This window comes from Canis lupus, chromosome 7 (assembly GCF_011100685.1).
Source record: "Canis lupus familiaris isolate Mischka breed German Shepherd chromosome 7, alternate assembly UU_Cfam_GSD_1.0, whole genome shotgun sequence".
Taxonomy (NCBI): Eukaryota; Metazoa; Chordata; class Mammalia; order Carnivora; family Canidae; genus Canis; species Canis lupus.
The window spans coordinates 368,600-386,414 of NC_049228.1; the positions used below are offsets into that span (position 1 = coordinate 368,600).

Consider the following 17,815-nt stretch of genomic DNA (forward strand, 5'->3'; position numbering starts at 1 on the left):
TTTCCCTGGGCCCCAAAAGAAAGGCTTGTGGGACCCACAGAATTTACCCCTCTGCATAGCAGAGTCCTCAGTAAATTCTGTCACTAGTATTCCATCAAACATTTCTTGATCAGCCAGTGTGTGTGCCGCCGTGCTCTGTGAGGCACACGTGGCCACCTCGCCTCCAAAAAGAAAGATCTTGCATAGGATCATTAGGCTCAAATGGTGAAGCAACCTGACGCACAATTTCCCACCCAAAAGCTTGTCTTACATTCCTTGTCTTACATGGGTTTCACTCATTCACTCAACAAACATTCAAGAGGACTTGCCACCTGCCAAGCACTGTGCTGGTTCCTGAGGATACAGTTCTGACCAAGGTAGGTCTTAGCCCTCCCCCGCCACAAAGAACTCAATCTACAGCAAAGATGGACAAGCGATAAACAATTATAACACAGCATGCGGTGTGATTAATAGTATGGTAGACACACGAGGTACAAACGGGAAGGGTTTGGAAAAGAACCCTTCAGGAGGAAGAGAAGAAAAAGAACATTTTTGAGTTAGCCGGGTAACAGGTGCTGTGCTAAGTACTCTTCTGTATAATTTGATCCTGATGATAATCGTGCGAGTCAAAGATTAAGGATTTGCAGGTCATACAGTTGGACGGTGGCCGGCGGAGCAGAATGGGAGCCGAGGATTGGCTCAGGCCACAGCCAAACCCAGAACTGGGCATTGCGATTCCTCGGCTCTTTTAAGCAGAGGATGGCAGGAAGGGCAACCCAGCAGAAGGACCGGCGTTTGCCAAAGCCTGGAGGGAATGAAGGAGAAGTTCATATTCGGGGAAGGTCGTTGGGGTCCAAATGCCAGAAGGAAAGTAAAGCGCGAGGAGTCCTGAGAGTGGGTAAGAGCCAGCTGATAAAGACCTTCGCGATGTCGCGTTAAAGGGACTTGAAAATCCTGTGGACGGTGGACGTTCCCGAGGGCTTGACGCAGTGGCGACTCGTAACGGCCAACTTGACGAAGCATCATCCGCTCGCCGGGCATCACGCGAAGAGCCTGCAGAAATTATCTCATTTAATCCCGGCCAAGGTCCAGTGAAATAGAACGATTCTTTTTTTAAGGAATGTCTTTTAAGCCGGCCCTGAGACGCCACCGGTTTATTCCCGTCTTCCGGAGATCACTGCCCCGAGGCCTCCAGGCGGGCTCCCAGCAGGTCACCGGCTCGTGCCCGCGGGCCCCGGGACACCCGCTTCCCTCAGGTCTCCGGGCTGCGAGGTGGCGCCGGGGCGGGGACGAGCAGCGGGAGGCGGCCTGGGCCTGGGCCTGGGCGCGACGTCTCGGCGGCCCCGCGGCCCCGCTGGCGGCATCACGCGTCGCAGCCCCCGCGCCACCGGCGTGGGTCACAGGCGAAGCGCAGGCGGCCTCCCCGTTCGGGGGAGAGGCGGCCTGGCCGGGGCTCGGCGGGCCTGCGCTGGGCTCCGCCTCGTTCCCCGAAATTCCTTCCCGGTCACGCGCTCCCTCGGGGGCTTGGGGTGTGGCCGTGGCGGGCCTGAGGGGCGGGGTTGGCGGCCGCAGCCGGCGCGGGGCGGGGCCTGAATTGGGGGCGGGGCCTGCGGCGGGGCGGGGCCTGGGAAGGGACCGGGCCTGCCGTGACGCGACGCGACGCGACGCGACGCGACGCGACGCGGGGACCGGGCCTGTCGTGGGGGCGGGGCCTGTCGTGGGGGCGGGGCCTGCGGCGGGGTGGGACGGGGCCTGTGGCGTGGGACGAGGCCTGGGAAGGGACGGGTCGGGGGCGGGGCCTGCCGTGACGCGACGCGACGCAACGCGGGGGGCGGGGCCTGAGGGGCGGGGCCTGCGGCGGCTTGTGATTGGGGCTGCGGGAGCGACGCGGGGCGGCGGGGAGCGCCCGAGAGGCGTGACGCGGCCGCGGAGGTGACGCCGTGCGGTCGCGCGCCCCTTCCGGCGCGGGGAGGGCGCTGAAGATCCGGGGCCGCTCGGCCGCAGGCCGCCTCCAGCGCCGCGGGATGTAGCGCCGGGGACCGCGGCCCCACAGAGCCCGCCCGCCGGCTGTAAGTTCCCGGGCGGCCGCGGGGGTGGGGGGGTCCGGACGCCCCGAGGGTCTCGAGCCCCCGCGGGGCCCTGGGAGCCGGCCGCGCCCCGGGGCTGCTCGGGGACCGGGCGGTAGCACTTCCGGCCCCTCCCGCCGCCTCCGGGCGGGCTCGGCGCGGCTCCGGGGCTGCGGGTCCTGGCGTCGCCGCCCGCCCGTCCCCGCCGCGGGGGTGGAGCCCGGAGCCGGGGCACAGCCGGTCCCAGGGCCGCGCCGAGGCTCCCGACCCCGAGGCTCCGGCGGATCCGGCCGCGACCGCCTCCCGCCCTCGGAGGCGCGGGGATTAGTGGGCCACCCGCCGCGTTTGGAAGCTAATCCCGAAGCTGGAATGTGAGCAAAATCGGAACTGGGGCGGGGAGGGCGGGATTGCCTCCCGTCGGCAGCCGCACGCCCGGCGTCCCCGTCCCGTTGGGAGACTCGTGGTCTCCGGGGCTTTGGTCTCCAAGAAGATGAAACAGGGGCGCGCCCCCCCCCCCCCCCGAGCCTGCCGTCGGGCTCCGGGGAGCGGCGAGGCGGTCGCGAGCCCACGGGCCCACGCGCGTCCGGGCGCCACCGCGACGGGAGGGAGGCCTGCGTGCCGCCTGCTGCCCTCGCCTCCCGCTTCCCCCGGGTGCTCCGCGGGTGGGCTGACAACACGGGGGGGGGGGCACAGGGGCTGCTGGGCCAGGTCAGGCCAGGTCGTGCAAGGGCTCACCTGCTGGGCGGCCGCCTCTGTAGCCTCGCAGCCCCCAAATTGATCACCAGGGTGACATCTACGCCCCCACGTAGTACTTGGCACTTGGGGATCGGTGTTAAGACCGCGGGTGTGTTACCCCGAAGGCCTCCAGAAAACCCTACACCTACTCGGAGACGAGAATTTGAAGCCCTTCCGTTCTCAGTGGCCAAGAAATTACGAGATTCCCAAGGGACTTAGAAATAAACGGCCACTCTGCAAGTAGGAAAGAATCACTAGGCTCACCATTGCTGATGCACAAAGGATACCACCCTAAGTAGGCTTTTAGGCTACCTTCAGTTTCTTAAAGTCTGGCCTCCTTTTATCTGTGAAAGATTCCCTTATGGAAAAGTGGATTATTCACTGTCCTGGGGACTGTTCTTTGGAGCCTGCCTTGCACACTGGATTCGCTTCTGGAAGGGCCACCGCTCCCAGTTTCCCTATCAAGATGCTCCCAAAGTCTTCCACAGAACCCTTCTTAGTCATTCCAACTAAAACTGAGCTTTTCTTCTGAATTCCTCCAGCACTTCGTGGCATCTAGTCTTGTAATGATGTTAGTAAAAACAAAAGTCATCGTCCCCTCTTAAAATAGAGGCCAGCGGGCAGCCCGGGTGGCTCAGCGGTTTAGCGCCTGCCTTCAGCCCAGAGCGTGATCCTGGAGACCTGGGATCGAGTCCCATGTCGGGCTCCCTGCATGGAGCCTGCTTCTCCCTCTGCCTGTGTCTCTGCCTCTCCCTCTCTCTCTTTGTGTCTCTCATGAATAAATGAATAAAATCTTTTAAAAACAATAAAATAAAATAGAGGCCAGCAACCATGTCGTGCCTCTGATTCTCCTTTGCCTTATCTCTGTAGCTACAATGCCATGTACACTGTAAATAATCAGTAGGTATTGTCAGATGGATAAAGAACAGAATTTGTGCTGCTTTCTAGGCCAGTTAAGTTTGTCTTCTAATTCCCTAGGAAATTTCCTTTGGCTCCTATAATATCAAGCCACACTGAACTCTTTAACACTCTTGCTGTATTATCCTGTCTCATCTACTTGTGATCACACTGGTGAACTAAAGTCATGTTTTAACCCAGAAGCTTTATTAATTATGGTGTTGCTGTTGTTTTTTTCTGGTACTGATACTCATCAAAGTCATTACATTTTGTCTTTTTTTTTTTTTTTTAAGATTTATTTATTTATTCATGAGAGACCCAGAGAGAGGCAGAGACACAGGCAGAGGGAGAAGCAGGCTCCCTGCGGGGAGCCCTGGGCAAGACTTGATCCCAGGACCGTGGGGTCATGCCCTGGGCTGAAAGCAGATGCTCAGTCACCAAGCCATCCAGGTGTCCCCTACATTTTGTTCTTAATTGTCCATTTTTCTCTGATATCACCCACCAGTTAATTCCCTTTTCCTGCTCAGAAATGTTGGGGGTGTGATTAATGTTTATAAAGTTTGTATCTTGGATTGAAAGGATCCTTAAGTGCCCTGTAGGCAAACCAATTCCAACTGATTGGCTTTCAGGCATGTACCTAGGTTGGGGCTTCCAAGGCATGCAGTGTAAAGTGCTATAACATATAACTGGGCTGCCATCTAGTTGAAAGCCAAATATAAAACAGGGACTGGTGTGAAACTCCATCATCAGCCTGTGTAGTTTTGTTTTGTTTTGTTTTGTCCTGGCACTTGAAACGCTTATCTATCTCTGTTTGGAATCAAAAAGTCTTCTGTTGGGATGGCTGGAGAAGAGCTACAAGGGAAGTTAGATTGTGATTTTTCACTTCAGACGCTAAGCCGATGACACCTAGCATCAAGTGAGAAAGCTAACGCCCCGTTGCTGCAATTTGGTAATCTTCAAACGTAGGTCTTTGCCTTGACTCGTTTTTTCCCCAGCAGTGCTATGGAACCACGTCCCCTAACAGAGCACATATAGAAGAGAACTAATCTATTAGTTTACTGCTAAACTAATTTTTCTTTAGAGCGAGTCAGGCAGTAATAGGTCGAGCCTGCCTATGCCTATCCACAGAATCTCTAAGGGTCCGGAGACTCTAGATTAAAAATTCCCAGAAGCAGCTTTGTGACTTTGACTCCAAGGAAGGAGTGTGCTTGGAAAACTTGGGAACTGGTTCTCAGAATAGATGTCTTCAGAAACTACGAGGGAAATAAACTCTCGGGCCAACTGGCCGGTGATTAAGAATCAGTTCTTTCCTAAGTGTGGCACAGGATTATCTTATTTATAAGAGCACAAACACCTCCTTGCCTCCACAGCTTTATTCTTTAATATCATAGGTTTATCCAGTTGGAAAGCTTAGTGGTAAAGATTTTATTAGCTTGAATTGAAGAAATCCCATCAAAAATGCACTCAGTGAAGTTTGGCCCAGTTATAATTTGGGTGTGGTGAGTTTGAGGGGAAATGTGTTTCCTCTAAAATACTAAGGATATAGAAAGCTGGCAGAAAGTTGAAGTAATTTGGCTCTTCTGAGTGCTCCCAGAATCAGTCTTAACACCATAGGCATTTATGCTGCTTTTATATAATAGAGACAAAAACACTTGCTTATAATAACTCCCAGTTGTTGGTGAGTGGCTGCCCTGCCCGCAGTTACCTTTCCAGGTCCTAGTATTATTTGCTCTTCTGTCTTGCCAGACCGCCGATCCGTATCTCTCCCTTTCCTGTCTCTGTGTTGCTACAGTTTAGAAGACCAAACTGGACAATGGACTTTGCTCATATGATGACATGATCTCCATTGACCTCCGTTGTATGTACTTTACATGATGCATGATGAGTTGTAGCTGATGTCTGGCTTGTGAGTTAACTGGGATGTCTGTTAGGTTCAGTGACTCTGGGCCTAGAAGACGATGCTGAGGGGAGGAGTAGGAGCTGCTGGTACAGGAGCTAGGGGGAATCAGAAGAACTAAGAGGGATTTGGACTGAAAGGGAAAAGACATGATGGTGAAGAGACAAAGATCATCTAGGAGAACGGTAGGCTTGAAGGCATAAAAACTTTGCAGATCAAATGAGGAAATTAGAATACCGAGCTGGATTCTGCATTTGATCTCTGACCCCAACTGCCCAACTGAAAGTTTGTCTATGTTATTCTCATTGCCTCTAGTAAAATAGTTACACAGCATTCAAAATATCTGAATTTAGTACGTGGCCACTCTAGGGTATGTGTTCTCTCCCTCCACTGCCCTCCTGGAACAGTGAAATCGCATCACTAACTGTACATGTCGCAAATGGCCTCACGCCATCTGATCGTAGGCTCCTTTGAAGACACTTACTTAAAAAAAAAAAAAAAGACACTTACTTGTTCAACTGTGTATTTTGCACAGTACCTTGGGATGCCTTAGGGTGCTAGTGCTGAATATATTTGTGAAATATTCAGTGACTTTATTGGCTTACTCTGGGGAAAAGGAGAAAGCCACACAAACACAAGAAAAAGTGCATAAACCCTTAGCTAGTGACAAGAAGCTTGCTGACTAGAATGCTGCCCTCTTCATTCATTCATTTTGAAATATGGGTTCTGACCAAAATCAAGGGTCCATATGGCAGAACCTGAGTTTGGGGTTTTCTTTTGTTTTTTGTTTTGCCCCCGCAGCGGTGTTCTAAGCTATGTGTATGTCCCTCTTCAGAATTGTCCAAAGTGCCCAAAGCCTTTTCTTTTTCTTTGCTCTAATATAGATTATTTCTTAGTAAAGCTTTTTATTCAGTAGCACCTCACCCTAAGGAAATACGTTTTGCGGTCAACGCATTGAAAAAGATTTCCCAGTGTTTCTTATGTGGATTCCCTATTTCCTGAGGGTTTCAGGGGCCCCCGTTTCCTGTTCTCCTTAGGCTCAGTTGTTGGCTATGGCTGCGGGCTGGCATCTGTCTTGCCAGAATCTTGCACATTTGAAGGAAGAAGAACTGTCGATGTGTTGACACTGTATAAAGGTCTGCTGTGCAGTGAGTCACTGTTTGCTTTCTTGAACTAGATTTGCCTATTCCTTTCAGCCGTGCTTGTGAGTGTAGCATAGCATGACTTTTGAAACTTAAGGACTGCACTCATCTGACTGCATATATCCAATTATAATCCCCAGGAAGGAATCGTAACTAGTCTTACATAAAAAGAGAACTGGTGTAAGATATCAAAGGTATGTGTGTAGGGAGCAGCGGTGGGAGGTAGACAGTGTCTCTCTCATGAGCAGTCCTGATTACTGCCTATTATAAGAGGTTTGGGTTCCCTAAGATTAAATTTCCTCTTTGGTAATGCAGCCCACTCCCTGTGCAGGCGTTGCTTGACCCTCTCTGCATTGCCTGATGGTCACTGGGTTCAGATAACCAGTGGATAAAAATGCTAATATTCTGGTCATTACTGTTGTTATGACTAATAAACTCCTTTGTTGTTGGTTGGGGGGGTAGTAGTAGTGTCCAAGATGGTGAACATCTTTGGGCACCTTTCCTCTTTTCAGTATCATTTTTCTTGATTGAAAGACCACTGCCTGTAGTCCAACTCAGGAAAACCTCAAGCATTTGAAGTTTTTCCTTGAAAACGGAGTTCTATGTTTCTCTGATTTTCCTAAAGGATTTGTATACCTGTCTCTAGTTTCTGAAAAACTAATTTGAGTGGGACTTAGGTTATGAGTTATGGTGGTTGGAACAAGCTCTTGCTGAGCTGGTTGTTTGGTATGTGTGTGGCAACAGGCAAGGCTGGGGCTGCCTCCTTGTCTTCAACTTCCTGCTCTGAGGTAAGTTATTGCTTACTTTCCGGAGGGATTATGATGAAAGCTTGCTATCCAAGTGGAACCCAGGCTATAATCCTACAATAGAATTAGTAGACATTGCAGAGGAATTAACCACTGCCCATCTAGCTCACAACCAAGTTCCTCCTGCATGCAAGTCACACATGTCAGAGCATTTGTAGAAAATGCCCGACTGAGTTCAGTTGGCATTTAATTTATTTCAAGCTTGGGTGGTCTTGAAGTACAGTTGGCCCTTGAACAACACAGATGTTAGGGGCACTGGCAGGGGCACAGTTGAAGATCCACATATAACTTTGGACTTCCCAGAGGCTAACGACTAGCCTACTGTTGACCAGAAGTCTTACCAATAACATTAAGTACCTTAATTTAGCAATTACCTGGCCTTTGGGATTGGAGACAGGGTGCGAGTTGACTATCTGTGTCTTATTCAGTGTTGACTCATGAAAATGAAACTGTGAGCGGAGTCAGTTGTCAATACCCTCCATGTTTCTGTTCGCTTTTAGTGTTTACCATCACAGGGAGCTCTCTGCCCCCTGGGGCTGAGAGACCCCAACCTTTCCCCAAGCTGAAGCTGCAGGGTATTGAGGTACCAGCCAGATGTCTTCTCACAAAGGATCTGTGGTGGCACAGGGCAATGGGGCTCCTGCCAGTAACAGGGAAACAGACACGGTGGAGCTGGCTGAACTCGGACCCCTGCTGGAAGAGAAGGGGAAACGGATAATTGCCAACCCAACCAAAGTAAGTTGTCTTCTTAGGAGTCATTGCCTTGAACCTCTCATTAGGCCTCTGTCAGTGTCCATTTTTTAATCTCACCTCTCTCCCCAAAGGAGGAACCACCATCGCACCCTGGGAATATCACTATCCCAGTCCTTATCATACTGGATTATATGTATCTTATTTATTTGTATCCTTTTCCCACTGTAAGCTTTTGCAAGTTCACTAGTCTTTATAACCCCAGGACTTAACACAAGGCCTGAAGTCCAGTAAGTAATTAGTAAATACTTGTGAAGGGATGAAGGAAGCATCCGTTAGGATTAGGTTTGGCTTCATATAACACAAATCCCTATAGTCTGAATAAGTCTGTGTCTTATGTAGAAGAATTCTAGAAGTAACCAATGCAGAGGCTCCACCACTGTCAGCCCCCTGTCTTGCTCCTCCTCCATTCTGAATGTTACCCATCACACACCCCCATAGCAGCCCCCACAAAAGAGGAAGGATAAAGAGGGGAAGAGCCCACCCTTTTTGGAAGTCCCTCACAAGGTCAGAACTTCATCCCCTGGGCCAGAACTTAGTAACATAGTTATGTTCGGCTGCAGTGGAGTTTAGTCAATACAGCCTCTTCATTGGGCCTGAGTAACATTACAGTAACATTGCCACCCCTGAATAAAACCAAGGACTTTGTTACTGAGGAAGAGAGAATGGACATTGGGTAGGCAAGCAGGGATCTCTACCACAGAATTTAAGAGGGACCATTTGTTTCCCAGGGACCATCAACAGGAGAGAGAAAGAGAAGAACTTGAACTGCCTGGCTCTCCATCTCCATGGTTAGGAGCCTTGGGACTGAGAAAAAAGTCTCTCTCCTTGATGGGGAAGTGTGCTCCCATGTGCACACTTTGTGTCCAGGCTCCTGGGGTCTAGGACTCAGAGCTGCTGCTTTCTACAGAACCAGTGTGGCATCCCTGATACTCTTGGGAGCTGCTAGGAATACAAAGTTTCAGTCATGATATAATCCCCAGAGTCGAACAGAGAACCATGAACAGATTGAAATTGTTATGGGAATCTCTGAGACTCTGCCTTTTCCACCGTTTCGAGAATTTAGTGGTCTAGAATAGAGAGATATTTGGGAAATTGGGGACAGTTGAGAACCACTGTCTGAGAGGTAAGGAGGGGCTATCCAAACTTAAAGAATATTTAGGACTGGCAGTCCCGTGTCCCTTTCACGTCAGCCCCCATCCACTACCTCCTGTGTGCTGAATTGAGCTTTCACTCCAGCATTTGCAAAGTATTAATAAAGCTTGAACTACAGTGTTAGAAACTCACCGTCATGCTTTTAGAGAAAAAGCCACAAGTCTTACATGTAGGAGAGAGGCCAGGCAGAAAGTGTTGAGTTTGGGTTTCTCTGGATCTGTCTGACCTGGACTAGCGCAGTGTGTGAGATGGCTCTTAGGATTAGTTTCTGTGTATTTTTTATGCCTGTAGGCTGAAGAAGAGCAAACATGCCCAGTGCCCCAGGAAGAGGAGGAGGAGGTGCGGGTACTGACGCTTCCCCTGCAAGCCCACCATGCCATGGAGAAGATGGAGGAGTTTGTGTATAAGGTATAGCACAGTAGCTTCTGTCCTGGGTGCTCCCGCTGGCAAACACTCATTGAAGAACTTTTACTCTGATGCGTGTGTTTGTTTTTGCTTAAGATGCAGTAAATTAGGGAGAAGACTAGCTACATTTTTACTACCTACCGTGTTGGGCATTGTTCAAAATATTTTCTAAAACATAAGTTTTTAGCTTTTCTTTACTATGGATCCCTTTGGCAGTCATCAGAATTTTTTAATTTTTAAAATTTTGAAAATTTTAATGTGGGCTCCTTTATTTAACACATTAAATATGCACTAATGACAAATGATAATGTATTTTTTTTTAAGATTTTATTTATTTATTCATGAGACACACACACACCCAGAGAGAGACACAGGCAGAGACACAGGCAGAGGGAGAAGCAGGTTCCCTGCGCGGAGCCCAACGTGGGACTCGATCCCGGGTCTCCAGGATCACACTCTGGGCTGAAGGCAGGTGCTAACCCACTGAGCCACCTAGGCTGCCCAGAATGATAATGTATTTTATTAAAATTTATTATTTCTAAGCAGTGAAGAGTAACAATATTTTGATATCTGCAAAACTAATGATTGAAAACATCTCTGATTTCTATTCATGACCATCACAGGTTCTAGCACTAGTGTGCTTTGTTGGTCACATTTATCATTGAGGAGAGTGTTAGATGTCAGGTAGAGGTGAGTGAAAATAAAAGATAATTTTTTTCCCATTCACATTTTCATCCCTCCCTGGATTCTATCCATTCACTGTCTGTGTGTCCTGGGTTAAGAACCCCTGCTCTAAAAAGACATAGCCTCAGCCTAGGAAGGCCTTAGAATCTACTAGGGGAAAGGATTGAGCAGGGATCAACTGGAGTCTCCTGGATTTGAGGGGCAAAGGAGGGATAAGATGTATGTTTTCAAAACCATAAAATATAATTTCTGTTTCTTTGTTTTCATTCACTCTATATTACATAATTGTGAAATTTCAAGTAGGTTAAAGACAGTCCTGACATATTTTTTCCAAGATTGAGGTGCACTTATCTAAAGCATATCTAGATAAACTAACATGATGCAAGAACAAAGAAAGGCCTTAGCAAAAATTGGTCAAGATACATAGTAGCAATGGCCTTGCTCATGCTGTGTCTCAGATATCTGTAAGTCCAGGTTGAGTCCCTATTACCTGTCACCCAAAGCCTGGTTGACATTTTCCTAGACTGGCTCTCCTTCACTCCTTGCCCTTGGGGAAACTAGCATTCTTTAGGGCCCTTCTTAGAGTGTATTTAATATTCCAGGTCTGGGAGGGACGTTGGAGGGTCATCCCATATGACGTACTCCCTGACTGGCTGAAGGACAATGACTACTTGCTACATGGCCATAGACCACCTATGCCCTCCTTCCGGGCTTGCTTCAAGAGCATTTTCCGCATCCATACAGAAACTGGCAACATCTGGACCCATCTGCTTGGTGAGTGATTTGGGAAGAAACCAAATTTTTCTGTCTCCTTAAATGCCAAGGGATTATGCCCTTTGTCCATGGGAAGGAAAAGAGCAAAGTTATTCTGACTGATTGACTAATCCTTGATCATTGATCTTTGAGGCTAGAGGAGGAAGACTTAGAACCAGGAGAAGAAATTGCAACTAGATGTTCTCTTACGATCCTTGGCAGAACTGTCCTCAATGGAGGCGATTCCTTCTATTCTTTCTATGAATTCCCACTGTCCAAACAAAATGTGAACCCTTCAAAAAGTGCTCTTCTTGTCTGGGTTTTTATGACTGATGCCATTTTCTTTTCTTTTAAGATTTTATCTATCTATTCATGAAACACAGAGAGAGGCAGAGACACAGGCAGAGGGAGAAGGGAGCAGGGAGCAGGGAGCCCGATGTGGGACTCGATCCCGGGACCCCGAGGCCACGCCCTGAGCCAGGGGCAGATGCTCAACTACTGAGCCACCCAGGCGCCTCTTTCTCCTAAAATTTTAGACTACAGTTCCCACAGCTGAACCCTATTGTTTTAGTGCTGATTTAACACCATCAACTGTGAAAGTGCATGTATTTTTTTTCCTTAGACTTTTTTTCTTTTCTTTTCCCTTCTATAGGTTTTGTGCTGTTTCTCTTTTTGGGAATCTTGACCATGCTCAGACCAAATATGTACTTCATGGCCCCTTTACAGGAGAAGGTGGTTTTTGGGATGTTCTTTTTGGGTGCAGTGCTCTGCCTCAGCTTCTCCTGGCTCTTTCACACCGTCTATTGTCATTCAGAGAAAGTCTCCCGGACTTTTTCCAAGTGAGTTGAAAGAACATCAGGAAAGACCACACATGACTCTCATATCTTGTGATTGATGGCTGACTGGATACTGGAAACTCCTGTAACTCCTAAAAGGTTCCCTGATGTCCCAGAGGAAGGGCTTTCTATTTTGTGGGTTTAATAGGGCGGTGAAGCTTTTATCTTAAATCCTTCATGAAAAATGCACTGCAGCCTCCTCAACAGAATGGATTTTACCGGAATGGTACTATCTGTTGTGAGACCTGGGGTGCTAGCGGGCTGCTGTTTGAGTCAAAGCCAGTACCGTTTGACTTTCCCGTTGGCCTGAGCCACAGCAGGGCATGGTAGAGTACTCCCTGCTTCGTTCTGCTAACTTCATTCTATCTACCCATGCAGTTAAGCTTATCTTTGCTGCCCATGAACTGCTGGAAGCCCCAGATGTCCATAATCTAATGCTTTTCAGATTCCCCAACTGTGTGCAGAGTTCTGTCTATTTGCTTCTTGTTGTTGTTGGTTTTGGTGGTGGTGGCGGCAGGTTATTTTGCTTTTCCCATAACACCAATAACAGAAATACATTTTTATCATTTAAAAAGGCAGCTAAATCAGAACAGTACTTCTAAAGAATACTCCCAACTCAAGGGTTTTGTTTTGGGAACTCAAGTTATCAGAACTGAAGAACATTCAGAGCCCTTCCTGCATGGGAAGCTGGGAATCAGCCGGACTTGACAGAACTCCGGGGTCGCAGATTCCGCTAGGGGAAGACATGGCTGCCCACAGCTCAGGGAAGGGATGAAGTCCTGTGAGGAGGGATTCTTAGAAACTTTGCCACTGCAAAATAGATGTGCTTGATCTGGTTGGTTTTTGGTCCAGGATGTAGGATAGATTGAATGGGAAACGAAGGGAGACTGGGTGGAGATGATCAAGTCTGGGAGCATGTGAACAGAAGGAACAAGTTCAGCAAGCCATAGGAGTTCTTCATTTCTCCCACTGATTCATTTCATTTTTGTGGCTCTTTTTTAGACTGGATTATTCAGGGATTGCTCTACTGATTATGGGGAGCTTTGTCCCCTGGCTCTATTACTCCTTCTACTGCTCCCCACAGCCACGGCTCATCTACCTCTCCATCGTCTGTGTCCTGGGCATTTCTGCCATCATTGTGGCACAGTGGGACCGGTTTGCCACTCCTAAGCACCGGCAGACAAGAGCAGGTGGGTAGGAAGACATATTCATGTTTGGGCCTTGAGCCTAATAGATTGAACCCTGGGCCCTAAGGTTTGTAGTTTGGGGACCCCATCCAAATCCTGATTTGTGTTGAGAATTTAGAAAACACCATGAATTTTCAAAGTTCAGTTCTCCCCCATGTTTCATAGTATCTCAGTGGAGTGCTAGCAGGACATATTACTACCAAGCTGGTCAGTTCGCTGCAAGTATCAAAACGACTGTTCTTAAATTTGGTTTGAGAAAGTTAAAAAATGTACAGAGCACTGTCAGTTTAGTGACCCTACATTCTAGGCATTCAAACCAAGAGGTTAAAATTAGAACACCTGGAGTTCTCTTTCCTTGAGCATAAACACTGGTCACAACTATTGTAATAGCAACAAGCATAAACATCTTTGTGTTGTCTCGTCTAGACTCTCCTTTTATGCTTTATTTTTGCAGCAGCACACTAGTTGCCACTCATTTTCAGGCCCTTGGGACTTCTTAATATGTGCTGTGTTTTAAACCTTCAGTTAAAAGAATTAAATATTCATCAAGCACCAACCATTGTGCTCTAACAAGGGCATCTACAAAAATCCGGAAGGTCATCCCTGCTCTCCAGTTATGTGTAGTGGAGTGATGTTGAGACAAATACCCATTCTTCCCTTCCTCTTAACCTTTCTTGTGTGTCCCTGTCACCTTGACAACTTCTGTTCTGGGTGTACCTGTCTACTCAGGAGGTCAGAGTCCTGTTCCTTAAGTCTTTTATGATCTTATTGGAAAACCTGCCTAGCTCCTCTCGGACTTGGAAGCCACCTGCCTGCAGCCCTGCCATTTAGGACCTGTATCCAAATCAGCCTGGGGAGGTTTTGACATAGACTTTTGGCCAAGGCTGCACATTTCTTAACAAATAATAAAGAATGTTGGATGTTGGTTCTTGTCCTCCTTAAAAGGTAATAGCTGTATCAGCACTGACACGGCCTTCTTCCTATTCTGGATGTTGCAGAAACGTCTGCTGACTGTTATCCATCTTGTGGTTCAATTTCCTAAATATGTCCTGTTCACCGGAAAATAACTAATTGTCATAATAAACATCTGAATTCTGGAGGGAGACAACAGTGCCTTCCACGTGGTGGCTGTTTCCTTCCTTGACCATCTTATGTCTGCTTTGTTCAGGAGTGTTCCTGGGACTTGGCTTGAGCGGTGTTGTGCCCACCATGCACTTTACTATCGCTGAGGGCTTTGTCAAGGCCACCACAGTGGGCCAGATGGGCTGGTTCTTCCTCATGGCTGTGATGTACATCACCGGAGCTGGCCTTTATGCTGCTCGAATTCCTGAGCGCTTCTTTCCTGGAAAATTTGACATATGGGTAAGAAATGACTCTTCCAGCAGGGCCTGTGATGGTGAGAGACCAGCCAAAGTTAAAGGTCTGAGTACAAGGTGGTAAGAGACGTGGGGATCACATAGTGTTCCAGGGTACCTATATGTGCAAAAGGAGAAATGGCAGGGGGATAGCCAATATTAGCATTTTGGTGTATCCTTGACAAGATTTAAAAAAAAATTTTCTACCACTAGTATATTGCTTTTATGATGTAAAAAAAATTTTTTTAAGGAGAACCTAGAAGAGGCAAATGCTTGATGCTTACTTCTGATCTCTCCTGGCCCCTGTCCTAAAGGCCCTTCTCTTGTTATTCCTCCAGTTCCAGTCTCATCAGATTTTCCATGTCCTGGTGGTGGCCGCAGCCTTTGTCCACTTCTACGGGGTCTCCAACCTTCAAGAATTCCGTTACGGCCTCGAGGGTGGCTGTACTGACGATTCCCTTCTCTGAGCCTCCCCACCTGAGGGGTGGAGGAGGAACTTCCCAAGTGCTTTTAAAAATAACTTCTTTGTTGACGTGAGAGGAAGTCTGAGTTGTCTGTTTCTAGAAGAAACCTCTTAGAGAATTCAGTACCAACCGAGCTTCAGCCCACTTTCACACCCACTGGGCAATAAACTTTCCATTTCCCTAGCTGAGGAGGGTGGGGATGGTCCAGCTTAGCCCTGCTCCTCCTCAGCACCCCTCCCTCGTTGGCAAGGCAACTACCGTCCCCTCACAGAGACAGTACGTCAAAGCTCATGTTGAGATTTTACCCCTCCTCCAACCATTTTGGGAAAAAATGATGGACTGGGACTCTTCAGAAATTCTGTTTCTGGAGAAAAATATCCCTCCCTTACCCCCATCCTTACTTTGTAACCTGGCTTATAACAGGCCATCCATTTTTGTAGCACACTTTTCAAAAACAATTAGAACCTGGTCCCATCTTTCTTGGGCCCGGATCTGCTTTTACAGCAGGAAGAACAAAGCCACCAACTTTTACATAGCCCGGCTAATCATGGAAGTGTGTCCAGGCTTCAAGTAACTTGACTTTTAATTTTTTTTTCTTGGCAGAGTAATGTAAAATTAAAATGGGGAAAGATATTTAATATTTAATACTAAGCTTTAAAAAGAAACCTGCTATCGTTGCTATGTATCTTGATGCAAAGACTATGATGATAATAAAAGAAAGTACAGAAGACACTTGGCATTCAAAGATTTGACATGTGTGGTCTCAACTATTTGTACACAACTCCAAAGGATTAAAACCAGTAAAATAGTTTCAGATTCTGCTGAGATACAGGTTTGAATCAGAGGCATTAATTGACGGGCTAATGAGGCCAATGAATGAGCCTAATTGAATTTCCAGCATCTGCTCCTCAATACAGCTTTATTTTTCTCTACTTATCACACAGACATCGTGCTAGAAAGTTTGGTTTGCCACAGTAGAGTTAAATAATTAGAAGATTCTTGAAGGTGCTGGGAATATATCCCTGTGTTCAAAGCTCTACTACATATTACTTTAGAGTTTAGTTCTTTTAAAAGTGCCTTGCTTAAGGTTGCCTCATCAAGAAGTTATTCTATGCTTTTCGGTCTCTCTTCGAATCGCACTCAGCATGACGTGTGCTGTATTCATAAGATGGCATATGGTCTGCAGTAATCCCTAACTGTAGGCAGTTCTTGAGTTACAAAGTTGGGTTCACTTCAAAGGTCAAGTTTGTACAACTGGGAGAACAAATGGTTCTTTTAAAAAATAATCCAATTAGGCCAACACAAAGGAAAAGTTTCTTAACCTCAAGTAGTAATCAAGGAAATGTAAATTAAAATCAAAGTGATAAACCATCTCAGTCCCATCAGGTTGGCACAAATTAAAGATCATATTGAGTGTTGGTATAGATGTGGAGCAGACCAGATGCTGCTGGTGGAACTGCACATTGGTAGGATGACTGTGTGTGGACACGCATAGAGTGTACACACATTACAATATTCAAACATTTTGTGAAACAGCACTCTACAATATAAAATGCATATGATGTCTCTCCTAGATCACTTCATTTTTCAAAATGCTCTTTCTGGGGCACCTGGATGGTTGAGTTGGTGAAGTGTCTGACTTGGGCTCAGGTCGTGATCCCAGGTCATGATCTAGCCCCCTGTCTGGTTCCTTGTTCAGTGGGGATCCTGCTTCTCTTTCTCCCTCTGCCTGCTGCTCCCCACTGCTTATGCTGTCAAGATCTTTCTTTTTTTTAAGGATTTTATTTATTCATGAGACACAGAGAGGGAGAGGCAGAGACACAGGCAGAGGGAGAAGCAGGCTCCTCACAGGGAGCCCTATATGAGACTCGATTCCGGGACTCCGGGGTCACGCCCTGGGCCAGAAGGCAGACACTCAACCACTGAGCCACCCAGGCATCCCTGTCAAGATCTTTTTTAAAAAATATTTATTTTCGAGAGAGTACCTGCACACAACAGGAGTGAAGGGGGAACAGCAGCAGACTCCTTACTGAGCAGGGAGCCCAAGGTGGAGTTCAGTCTCACGACCGTGAGATCACTACCTGAGCGGAAACCAAGAGTCCGTGTCTCAACCAACTGAGCCACCCAGGTGCCCCAATCAGGGATGCTGTAGGATCAGAGAGGTATGATATGAAACATGGAAACACTATGTAAAATTAGATTGCTACCCACTTGGCTATCATTTTTAAAAAAAATTTTTTTTTGGCTATCATTTTATTATCCATAAATCAAAGGCTCTGCAAAGGAAAACAGTACCATGGTTCTCCCTTCTGCACATCTGTTACCAGTAGCCACTGCCGTCTGGAAGCAGATGATCTGCGGACATGTTGCCGGGTCAGTGGGTATCCTAACCTCTGTCACGGTGTCTACATCATACCCCTCCGTTCATCTCACGTAGGCATTTGATCATCTCCACACCATGAGAAGAGTGGGCATGATACAACATCTTTAGAAACCACTTTCATGCAACTTGTTTTGTTATTAGCTAATGTTAATTTCGTACTGTGCCTAGCTTATCGATTAAACTTCATTTGCAGGTATAAGAAAAAACAGCATAAATAGTATTCAGTGTTCTGCATGGTTTCAGGCATCCCCTGGGGGCCTAGTGAAGGGGCAACTGCTGTATAATTAAGCATAATTAGTTTGGACATTGACAGAAGTTGAA

At 47.5% G+C, this 17,815-nt stretch overlaps 1 protein-coding gene across 2 annotated transcripts; it reads left to right on the top strand.

The window, feature by feature from the left end:
• Positions 1-1,891: 1,891 nt before the first annotated feature.
• ADIPOR1 (adiponectin receptor 1) lies at positions 1,892-15,858 on the top strand. Of its 2 annotated transcripts, none has more exons than XM_038541840.1 (8): positions 1,892-2,048; positions 8,023-8,257; positions 9,719-9,835; positions 11,119-11,290; positions 11,922-12,108; positions 13,108-13,295; positions 14,461-14,654; positions 14,986-15,858. In XM_038541840.1, the coding sequence occupies exons 2-8, from the start codon at positions 8,117-8,119 to the stop codon at positions 15,112-15,114; spliced, it is 1,128 nt and encodes a 375-aa protein (XP_038397768.1). In that variant the 5' UTR covers positions 1,892-2,048; positions 8,023-8,116; the 3' UTR covers positions 15,115-15,858. The 2 variants fall into 2 exon arrangements, with proteins under 2 accessions (XP_038397768.1, XP_038397769.1); XM_038541841.1 differs by lacking the exon at positions 1,892-2,048 and adding an exon at positions 2,400-2,416 and having other exon boundaries at positions 14,986-15,184.
• Positions 15,859-17,815: the final 1,957 nt, after the last annotated feature.

Coding starts and splice junctions, on each gene's coding strand:
- ADIPOR1 (XM_038541840.1), top strand. CDS start 8,117: ATGTCTTCTCACAAAGGATCTGTGGTGGCACAGGGCAATGGGGCTCCT. Junction 8,258..9,718: donor TAATTGCCAACCCAACCAAA/GTAAGTTGTCTT, acceptor TTATGCCTGTAG/GCTGAAGAAGAGCAAACATG. Junction 12,109..13,107: donor GTCTCCCGGACTTTTTCCAA/GTGAGTTGAAAG, acceptor GCTCTTTTTTAG/ACTGGATTATTCAGGGATTG.